General features: G+C 48.1%; 1 protein-coding gene across 1 annotated transcript in view; it reads left to right on the forward strand.

The window, feature by feature from the left end:
• LOC148506431 (uncharacterized) overlaps positions 1-10,227 on the forward strand; it is a 66,112-nt gene extending 55,885 nt beyond the window's left edge. Inside the window, 1 exon segment of the mRNA XM_088446742.1 lies at positions 8,013-10,227. Coding sequence (XP_088302868.1) covers positions 8,013-10,018 — 2,006 coding nt within the window. The 3' untranslated portion in view covers positions 10,019-10,227.
• The last annotated feature ends 1,624 nt before the right edge of the window (positions 10,228-11,851 follow it).

An 11,851-nucleotide genomic window follows, 5' to 3' on the forward strand; every position in this document is an offset into this window, starting at 1 on the left:
ATCAACTGGAAAAAGTCCTCCCTGCATCCTTCACAGAGAATGATTCATCTGGGAGCCCTGCTGGATTCTCAGGATCAGAGAATCTTTCTGACGTCAGACAAGATCTCCACACTTCAACTACGAGTGCGCAGATGTCTCCACAGTTGCCGAGTGTCAATTCACTCAGCAATGCAGGTACTGGGATCCATGGTGTCCACCTTCGACATGGTGGAATATGCTCAGTGCCATTCCAAGCCTTTGCAAAGGCTGATCCTTTCCAGGTGGAATGGGTTACCCCATCGGATCAAAGCTCAAACAATGGTGCTCTCTCCGGAAGTGCATCTGTCTCTATCTTGGTGGCTACAGACATCTCATCTGACCAAGGGTCGCCCCTTTTGGATCCCGGACTGGGTAATCCTAACAACGGACACCAGTCTCCAGAGCTGGGGTGCAGTGTCCGGCCCACACTCCTTTCAGGGCCGTTGGACATCGGACAAATCAACCCTGCCAATCAACATATTGGAACTTCGAGCTGTCTACAGGGCCCTCAAACTGGCCCAGCACATACTTCAGGGAAAACCTGTACAGGTTCAGTCTGACAATGCCACAACAGTGGCTTACATCAATCATCAAGGAGGCACTCGAAGTCGGGCATATATGACAGAAGTGTCATGCATTCTGACATGGGCCGATGGTCACCTCCCGGCCATCTCTGCTGTGTTCATTCCGGGAGTTCTCAATTGGCAAGCAGACTTCCTCAGCCGTCACGACGTGCATCCCGGGGAATGCTCTCTTCACCAAGAGGTGTTTCAACTCCTAGTGAACAGATGGGGCCTCCCAGAGGTAGACCTCATGGCCTCCCAACACAATCACAAACTGCCAGTGTACGGGTCCAGGACAAGAGACGCCGAGGCAACCTTTGTAGACGCGTTGTCAGTGAAGTGGGACCTTCCATATTTGCGTACGTATTTCCTCCAGTCTCTCTTCTTCCTCAATTTCTTCGGAAGTTCAAACAAGACGGAGGCACTTTCCTGCTAGTGGCTCCAGCATGGCCCAGATGTCATTGGTACTCAAATCTTCAGAGTCTCTCCATTGACACTCCGTTCCTACTACCTCAACGACCGGATCTATTGTCTCAAGGTCCTTGCCTTTACCCGGACCTGGTCCATCTGTCTTTGATGGACCCTCCTGAGGTCTAAAGGGTTCTATAACTATGTAGTAAAGACTATGCTCAGAACGCGTAAGCCAGCCTCTGCTCGGATCTACCACAGGGTATGGCATACATATTTCTAATTAGTGTTCACTCTAGCTCCGGCGCGAGGCGGGGTGCCGGAGCTAGAGAGGGCACGTTTGTGCACGCGCGACCGAGAAGGGGGCGTGGTCATTGAAAAGGGGGCGTGTCTATAAGACGCGTCCCCTTTTCGTCACTCTTGGGGGTGTACCCGGCACTTACGGACACGCCCTGCAGACAGAGAGAATAGATGCCGGGCACATGCGTCCGGTGTCTATTCTCCGGCGGTGACCGGGTCACCGCACATTTCTTCACCCGCGGGACACTGCGACCCGCGGGTGAAGACGGCTCCCGCGGGCTGTTAGGGCAGGGCGCTTTTTGCCCTCCTTCTGGAGGGTAGGGCGCTTTTTGCCTTCCAGAAGGAGGGCAGGGCGCCGCGCCCCGCTAAAACAGCCTAGCGGGAACGCTACCTAATTATGTCGTCCCAGAATCTATGACCCCCAGGTGTTTTGAATTTCCAGAGACCTGGCCTTCCTTCAAGCTGGACTGGACCTTGGACTCCGCCTGGCCTCACTGAAAGTACATGTCTCTGCTCTTTCAGTATGGTTCCAGCGTAGACTTGCTCCGCTACCGGATGTCCACACCTTTCTCCAGGGTGTCCTACGGATTCAACCTCCTTTTATCCCCCCTGTGGCTCCTTGGGATTTGGCCGTAGTTCTTCGGGCCCTCCAGGGTCCTCCATTTGAACCACTGGATTCGGTGGAGCTCAAGTGGTTAACAGATAAGACTCTTTTTCTTTTAGCGATTGCATCTGCCAGAAGGGTGTCAGAATTGGGGGCGCTCTCCTGTCGCTCCCCTTTTCTGATATTTCACCAGGACAGGGCTGTGCTTCGCACTCACACTGGTTCCTTCCTAAAGTTGTTTCTAGTTATTCACATTAATGAGGAAATTATAGTCCCGGCCTTTCAATCACCGGACCTCTCGGCAGGTGAGGCCTCTTTGGATGTGCTCCGCTCCCTCAAGATTTATGCGGACCGTACCAGTTCCCTCCGTAAATCGGACTCCTTATTTGTGCTCTATGGATTTCTCAAGAAAGGATCGCCAACAAACAAGCTATATGGCTTCGTATGACTATCTCAGAGGCCTACATGCAGGCAGGCCTTCCTGCTCTGGCTTCTGTTAATGCTCATTCCACTCAGTCTGTGGGTCCCTCATGGGCAGCTCGCCGTGGCGCCTCGGTTGTTCAGCTGTGTAAAGCGGCCACATGGTCTTCTGTCCAGACCTTTCTCAGGTTCCTGTGCCTTTGATACCTTCGCCTCTCAGGATGCTTCCTTTGGGCGCCAGATTCTCCAGGAGCGTCCCCACCCTTAAAGGAGTGAGGAGGAGGAGGGATGCTTTTGGACATCCCCAAGGTCTCCTTGTGGAGCCTATGGACCCTGAAGAAGAAAATGAGAGTTATGGTAAGAACTTACCTTTGTTATCTCTCTTTCTTCGAAGTCCATAGGGTCCACAGGGCACCCACCCTGACACACCTGGCTTCAGATGGGTTTTGTTTCTGGTCACCATTTTTCCTTCTCCTTCACACTGTGAGAGTGTGATTCTTGCATGTACCAGTCTTCTTTCTCTCTTTATCCTCCTCCGGTCTTTGGCTTGTTGCAAACGGAGTTGCCTCTGGCTCGGGGGTCAGAGCATAGGGAGAGTGTACCAGTGCATTCTGGCAGCTGTAAAGCTTTAACTGCGTGGTGCCCGGATCCTGATCCACCACCTACACCCAAAGGTTTCCCTGTGGACCATATGGACTTCGAAGAAAGAGAGTTAACAAAGGTAAGAGTCCTTACCTTAACTATCATTTTGCCTATCCCTACAGCATCCTCCCCAAAGGATACGATGGATAGGAAGATTGAAGCTTGCATCAAATCTGTGTATTCTCTTACAGGAGCTATTACTCGTCCAGCAATGGTCATTGCCTAGGTGTCAAAAGCCATTGAGAGCTGTGCAGATACTCTAAAGGACACATTTCCCTCTGATACCTCCCTGGAACAGCTGTCCTACATTCTCCACATCAGGGATGCAGCCTCCTATTTGGGAGAAGTGGCTTTGGATACTGGTCTCATGGCTTCCAAGGCATCTGCTACTTTGGTAGTAGCCTGCTGTATTATTTGGCTTCGTTCATGGAAGACCGACATAAACTCTAAGAAGGCCTTGAAATCACTGCCTTACACTGTTTGGCCCAGAGTTGGACAAGATTGTGGCTACCTTAGCGGCTTCTAAGACTGCTTTTCTGCCCTCAGCATCTACACCAAGGCCTTGGATGTCATCCTTTATGTCCTTTTGTTCCCAGGGAAAAGCTAGAGGTCAGTCCTTTCCTCGGCTGTCGGCATCCACAAAGGCCTCCAATCCCAGGACCTAGCAGGCCTGGGCCACCAGACATCCAGCTGCTAAATCAGAGGACAAACCTTCAGCCTGACGGGACGGGCCTGCCCCTCGGGGATCCCAGAGTGGGAGGCCGACTTCTTCAGCAGTGGTCTCTCACGGGTACGTCCTTTCATTCCTGAGACATTCCCCCCAGCAGTTCTTTTACACAGGCCCTCCATCAGACCCGAGCAAAGCCCTGCTCCTCCAGAAGGCCATTCAGTCCTTGCTGCACACGGGGGTAATAATTTCAGTCCCATCGTCACAACGTTGGAACGGTTATTATTACACCCTTTCCTTGGTTCAGAAGCCCAATTGTTCTCATTGGCCTATCCTCAACCTCAAGTCTCTGAACAAGTTTATCAGGGTGCCCAGGTTTTGTATGGAAACACTCCACTCTATTGTCCTAGCAATGGAACCTGGGAACTTTATGGTATCTCTGGACATTCAGGTCGCTTATCTACATGTACCTATAGCGCCCTCTCATCAGCAATATATCCGTTTTGCTGTCCTACAGTAACATTTTCAATTTCAGGTACTGCCCATTGGGCTTTCTACAGCTCTACAGGTCTTTACCAAAATCATGGCAGTTATAGCAGCCCACCTCCATCATCGGGGAATCAGGCTACTCCCATACTTGGATGACCTTTCTTAGCACACTCTCCAGAGGTCCTTCACCAACATTTTCACTGTCTTTCTACAGAGGCACGCTGGTTGATCACCTGGAAAAAGTCTTCCCTGACCCCTTTACAAATGATAATACATCTGGGAGCTCTTTTGGATTCTCCGGCTCAGAGAATTTTCCTGACAGCAGACAAGATCTCCGCACTGCAGCAACAAGTGCGCAGGTTACTCCAGTCACCGAGTGTCAATTCACCACCTTCGACATGGTGGAGTTCGCTCAGTTCCACTCCAGGCCCCTACAACTTCTAATCCTCTCCAGGTGGAATGGGCTGGGCTGCCCCATCTGATCAGATCCCAGATGATGGTTCTGTCTCCGGCAGTTTGCCTGTCCTCCGGGGGGTTACAGACATCCCACTTAAACAAAGGTCGCCCCTCTTGGATCTTGGAATGGGTACTCTTCACCACGGACACAAGGGTGGGGCACAGTGACCGGCCAGCACTCCTTCCAAGGACACTGGTCACCAGCCGAGGCGATCTTACCAATCAAAGTCCTAGAACTTCAAGCCGACTACAGAGCCCTCGCTCAGGATATTCTTCAGGGCAGGCCAGTACAAGTACAGTCCAACAACACCACGGCGGCGGCCCACCTCAATCACCAGGTAGGCACTCTTAAGTCGCTCAGTAATGGCAGAAGTATCACGCATTCTCACATGGGCCGAACGCCATCTCCGCAGTGTTCATCCCGGGGATTCTCAATTGGGAAGTGGACTTCCTCAGCTGTCACGATGTGCATGCCCGGGAGTAGTCTCTACACCCAGAAGTCTTTCAGCTCCTTGTGGACAAATGGGGTCTACTGGATGTGGCCTCACGACACAACCACAAGCTTCCAGTGTATAGGTCCAGGACAAGGGACCCCGAAGCAACCTTCGTGGACGCTTTGTCAGTGAAGTGGACCTTTAAATTTTCATACCTCTTCCCTCCAGTCTCCCTTCTTCCTCGGGTCCTTCGGAAGTTCAAGCAAGAAGCGGGCACGGTCCTGTTGGTAGCTCTAGCTTGGCCTAGACGCCATTAGTACTCCGATCCTGAAAGTCTCTTCATAGACGCTCCTCTCCAACTTCAACGACCGGACCTGTTGTCTCAGGGTCCCTGTCTACATCCGGACCTGGTCCGTCTGTCTTTGACGGCGTGGGTCTTGAGACATCCCTGCTAAGGTCCAAAGATTTTTCTTGCTCTGTGGTCCAGACCATGCTCAGAGCGCATAAGCCAGCCTCCATCCGGATCTATCACCGGGTGTGGCATCATACTTCCATTGTTTTGCTACCAGAAGCTATGACCCTCAGGTTTCTCGGATCCTTGCCTTCCTTCAAGCTAGATTGGATATCAGACCTCTCTGAAAGTGCACGTTATTGCTCTGTCCATTTGTTACCAGCGCAGAATTGTTTCACTACCGGATGTTCACACCTTCCTTCAGGGTGTCCTCCGTATACAACCTCCCTTTCTCCCTCCTGTGGCTCCGTGGGAATTGACAGTGGTTCTAAATGCACTTCCGTGACCTCCGTTTGAACTCCTGGACTAAGTAGACGTCAAATGGCTCACTGCAAAGACTTTTTCTTCTGGCTATCTCATCTGCCCGTAGGGTGTCAGGTTTGGAGGCCCTCTCATGTCGCTCTTTATTTCTGATCTTTCATCAGGACAGGGCTGTTCTTCGGACTCGCCATGGCTTCCTTTTCAAGGTGGTTTCATCCTATCACCAGACCTCTCAGCAGGTGAGGCCTTGTTGGATGTGGTGCGTGCTCTGAGGATCTACGTGGACCATACGAGTTCCATCAGGAAAACTGAGTCCCTCTTTGTCCTATATGGATTTCACAAGAAGGGCTGGCCAGCTAATAAACAGACTCTGGCCAGATGGCTTCGCATGACTATCTCACTTACTCGCAAGCTGGTCTTCTTGTGCCAGCTACTGTCTCTGCTTTATTCTACTCGCTCTGTGAGTCCCTCGTCGGCAGCCCACCGTGGTGCGTCTGCCGAACAACTGTGCAAGGCGACCACGTGGTCTTCTGTCCAAACCTTTTTTAGGTTCTATGCCTTTCACACATTTTCCTCTCAGGATGCTTCATTTGGACGCCGGATTCTCCTCTCAGCTCAAGAGTGTCCTCGCCCTTAAACAACTGCTTTGGGACATCCCCATTGTCTCCCTGTGGACCCTGAAGAAGAAAAGGAGAGTCATGGTAGACTCTCTATCTTCGAAGTGCATAGGGTCCACAGGACACCCGCCCTGATGCACCTCACTTCTAAGGGTTTTTTCTTTTGGTCACCGGTTTCCTTCTCTGTTGTATGAGAGTGTGATTCTTCCGTGTACCAGTCTTCCTTCTCTCCTATTCTGTTCCTGCCTTGGGCTTGTTGGCAAAACTGATTGCCTTAGGCTGTGGGTGGGGTATTGGGGAGAAGGACCAGAGCATCCTGGCACAGCAAAAGCTTAACTGTTTGGTGTCTGGTCCATATATATATATAAAATCCGGATTAGCTTTGTAATTATAATAGCAGAAGCTTGAGGCCTAGATCAAGTTCTTTCTCATTAGACCAGTACTACTAGAAGACATATGGATGTTTGTGAACTAACAGATGTGAATGAAGTCTCTGGAATACACTGAATGGAGAGCTGGAACCACAATGGGTGTAGTCTCTTTATTAATACTGTTTTATTTGCCTCATTTTCCCGTTCTTAGCTGACCGAAACCTGGATTTGGTTTAGGGGATGTGGCTGCCTAGAATTCAGGCCGGGAATCCGTAATCCTAGAATGGTGGATTATTTATAAATTACTATGATTTATTAACCAACTTTCGCTTATACTGCTGGTGGTTGTAAACTACCTACGAGACAGCAATTGCATTCTACTAGAAAAGACTCCCTCCTCCACATAGCTTTCATTGCGAATTTTAGTGTAAAAACATAAAACAATTATATAAATGGGAAGAAGAAAGGGAGTAGGGGGTGCTCCATGTCATTAATGTGTACATATACTGGAAATATACACACACTTCCTAAACTCTAGACATTTGTATTATTATGTAGTACGCAAGTAATAACGCATAAACTCCTGTAGATATATTTGTGTTTATACAGTGTGTTCTGACGCTGTAGTCTCGCCTGTGTTTTATAAGGGATAACGCACCCCCTACTGTAAATTTTAAAGCTGGTTAGTGGTCACCTCGAAATTCTGGTATTACGGAAAAAAATACTAAAACTACAATATGAAACTTTTACATGATAACAGAACTTGGTGACTTGTAATATCCATATATATACATTACAGAAGGAAGGGAATCATCCCATCTCTCACAGTCTCTTATGTTAAAATGTCATTAGTAAATAAGTTTTTTGTGACTTTGCTTATGGAATAATTGTTAAGATGGGAGGTAGTTGATTTGCCGGCTGTTGGGATGCTGGCACTCAGCGCCGGCACCAGTCAGAATCCCAGAGCCTGCATCCTAGCGGTAAGTAGTAGGGTTACGGGTTATGGTTAGGTTTAGGGTGCGGGGGAGGGAGGGTTAGGATACTTACCAACAGGTGTCGGTATCCTAAATCCGGCATTCTGACCGCAGGGATCCTGAGTGCAGGCATCCCATACCCAACCCGTTAAGATCTATAGTAAAATACACTATTAGTTTAACGATCTGTTTCAGAAGCCCCTTCGCGGTATGACCTCAGTTTTATGGAGGATAAAATACATTCATAAAAATATGACTGTGCCTTTCTTTTGAACAGATTCACCCAAAGAATCTGCAAGAGCTCATATGGCGGAGGAATCGGTCTCATGTGGAGGAGGAGGGCACCGCAGAGACATTGACCATTCTACCCTGACAGATCATAAGGAGGAATCGGACGCATGTGAAGAAGAAAGTCTGAAAGACACGGACATTTACTCTGCGACAGATCATGCACAATATTTAGCTGTTGTTATTAAGGAGGAATCGGTCTCGTGTGATGGAGGAGACCTCACAGACAATGACATGTATACACCCACATATCATACACAGTATACATCTACTCATACTAAGGAGGAACCAGTCTCATGTGATGGAGGAACCCTCACGCACACTGTCATTACCACTTCCGATCATACACAGTATTCATCTACTCATAATAAAGAGGAATCAGTCTTATGGGAAGAAGGAAAGCTCATAGACACTGACATTTATTCACCCCAAGATCATACACCTTATATATCTGCTCATATTAAGGAGGAATCGGTTACAGATGTTTTTATGGGAAACCTACCTGAATGTGGGAGAGATTTATCTGATGAATCGCAGCTAGCTGTTCACCATTGGACCACAGCAGGAGATAAACCATTTTGTTGCTCTGAGTGTGGGAAAGGTTTTATCAATAACTCACATCTTGTTATACATCAGAGAACTCACACAGGGGAGAAGCCCTTCTCCTGCCCAGACTGCGGGAAATGTTTTTGCAGTAACTCAAGTCTTATCAGACATCAGAAAATTCACTCAGGGGAGAAACCTTTTTCTTGCTCTGAGTGCAGAAAGTGTTTCATGAGGAAATCGCATCTTGTCCAACATCAGGAAACGCACAGCGGCGACAAGCCACATTGTTGCCCCGAGTGCGGGAAGTGCTTCACCCACAACTCGCATCTTGTTAAACACCAAAAGAACCATTCCGCGGAGAAGCCGTACGTCTGCTCTGACTGCGGGAAGTGTTTTGTTAGGAAGTCACACCTCCTTGAACATCAGAAGATTCACACAGGAGAAAAACCGTATTCCTGTACGAGTTGCGAGAAGTGTTTCACCAGCAATGCCCATCTTGTCCAACATCAGCGAGTCCACACTGGAGAGAAACCATACTCTTGCGCTGATTGCGGGAAATGTTTCATCAGCAACGCGAATCTTGTGGTGCACCAGAGAACCCACACGGGGGAGAGGCCTTATTTCTGCCCGGACTGCGGGAAGTGTTTTGCCAGCAGCTCGCAACTCGTGGAGCATCAGAGAATTCACACGGGGGAGAAGCCCTACTCGTGCGCTGACTGCGGGAAACGTTTCGCTTTTCGCTCGAGTCTGGTTAAACATCAGAGAAGTCACACAGGGGAGAAACCATACTCTTGCCCTGACTGTGGCAAATGCTTCATACAGAACTCTCATCTTGTCATACACCAGAAAATCCACACAGGGGAGAAGCCCTACTCGTGCTCTGAGTGTGGAAAGTGTTTTATCACTAATGCCAGTCTGGCTATACATCAGAGAAACCACACGGGAGAGAAACCCTATTCTTGTTCTGCTTGCGGAAAACGTTTCATCAGTAACTCAAGCCTGGTGATCCACCAGAGAACTCACACGGGTGAGAAGCCGTACTCTTGTACGGAATGCGGGAAATGTTTTATCAGCAACTCTGAATTAGTCAAGCACCAGAAGATCCACACAGGAAAGAAGCCCTATTGCTGCTCTGAGTGTGGGAAATGTTTTATTCGAAACTCTGATCTTGCCGTGCACAACCGAAGCCACACTGGGGAGAGGCCGTACTCTTGCTCGGAATGCGGGAAGTGTTTCGCCAATAGCTCCGTTTTCGCCGTACACCAGAGAAGTCATACTGGGGAGAAACCCTACGCTTGTGCCGACTGCGGGAAATGTTTTATCAGGAACTCTGATCTGGTCGTACACAGGCGGAGGCACACGGGAGAGAAGCCCTACTCCTGCTCGGAGTGTGGCTGGAGTTTTGTGAGCAAGGGCGCTTTGTCCGCACATGTAAAAATTCACAAGTAGAGAAACTTTTTGCGTTGTTGCGGGCACCCGGCCTTCAAGCCAGGAGGTTTCAGTCTTTGCATGTGCAATAAAGGTAGACATGTACTGTAAGTCTGTATGACTTTATTTACCTGGTTTATACATACAGAAACACTTCCAAAAAATTTAGTTGTGTTATTTACAAACCTTGATTATCGGTCCTAATAAACTTCACATCAGTGTTATCACCCGTTTATCATCTGCGCCATTGATTATTCTCTTTAATTGAATAAACATCTTTGGGCCTGTTTCAGAGCTGTACGCTATGGCGATGTTTTCGCAGTTGAGTGATTATTGGATGACTGCCCATGTTTCTGAGTCCCACTACGCATGCGTGAAAGTCCATTACCCTAGTTACAAGCAGCGTCTCTTTAAGGTTTTGACCTTTTTCTTAACTGCTGCTCCGTAATTCAGACGGACCATTGCTGCTACAGGAGACTGCACACACTGGAGTGTTTATCCCGGTCACAGACCATTGCGGACCTTGCGGCTCTTATTCTCCACTCTGTGGCATTTCCCCGCTGTCACCACCGCTTACCTGTTTTCAGCTGATCCCGGGTGTTGGAGCTTACATCACATCACCGCTTACCTGTTTCAGCTGATCCCGAGTGTGGAAGTTCACATTACAGCTCCTTGCCCTCTGTTGTCTGCAGGCGGCGGACATCATCTTGTCCGTGGGATCGATTTTCTGAGACTGTGCATACCAGCCCGGAGTCTGGAGACTCTTGTAACGGGTAGGCTGAATTTCTATTTGCCCATCATTGCCACTGTGGAATTTTCTGCTGACCGGGTTCCCATTAATCATCGTATGTCCATCCATACTGGCTTACTTGGAACTTGAATTTATCAGCAGTGAGTAGTCCCCTTTTTTGGTCCAAGGAGATGTGGATAACCTATACCTCTGGGACAATTGTTTGCCATCTTTATTGAATCATTATACCCAGATTTCTATATTCAGAGGAACTTTTGTCATCCACACAGGAACTGGTTCATTTTATTTGTTATTCATTTTTTTTTTATTCAGCATCAAAAGTGGTTTATTATATCACTGCATTGTTTTAATTTATGTCCTGAGGAGCTGCAGTTCTAACAGGTCTATTGTTATTGAAATAAATTCATTCATATTACTTTTCTGGTTTGTTTATATGGTCAGGTGTTTATAGGCGCAGACACTAGTGTTTCTTAAATTTTAGATACTACGGGTGCCTCAATACATCTCCTGGCGGCTGCCACATTTACATTATTGAAGCAGTGGCGGCGGCATTAGTGTACAACTTTGAACCAGGCCCTGTATTCCTTATTAGCTCCTCACCGTCCTGATTTCAGGAAGGAAAGACTGCCATTTTGTTTCCATGGTGTCACTGACGTACATATAAAACAGCTATATCTACAGTCTGCCGGAGCTGTGCTTTTATAGGACCTGCATAAAACCGTCCCTCCTATCAGTTAGGTTTTAAACTCTAGCAATAAAATGTTATTGTACTGTAATGCACATGAAATATTGTATAATGTAGTCATTCTAAATACTTTCAGCAACTTATTGGTGCCTGGGAATGTTTGCATAAAATGTTTTAATGTTAGGATACACTCAGGCAATTATATAAGGCCCCTAGAGTTACTCTAGAAAGGTTTTCTGCCTATAACAGCTAGGTGCTGTTCCCTTAGTGTACGACACCGGTACTTAGGATGCCACCAGGACTTATAACTGAGAACAGTAGGGGGCTTATACTAATTGCCTGGTGACCACTAGGAAATTGCTGGAGTAGAAGAAGATAAATGTGACACCATTTTACTAATGCTAGACTGAGGTCAATA

Source organism: Taudactylus pleione, unplaced genomic scaffold (genome assembly GCF_031769625.1).
Source record: "Taudactylus pleione unplaced genomic scaffold, aTauple2 ptg000404l, whole genome shotgun sequence".
In the NCBI taxonomy this organism is placed as follows: Eukaryota; Metazoa; Chordata; class Amphibia; order Anura; family Myobatrachidae; genus Taudactylus; species Taudactylus pleione.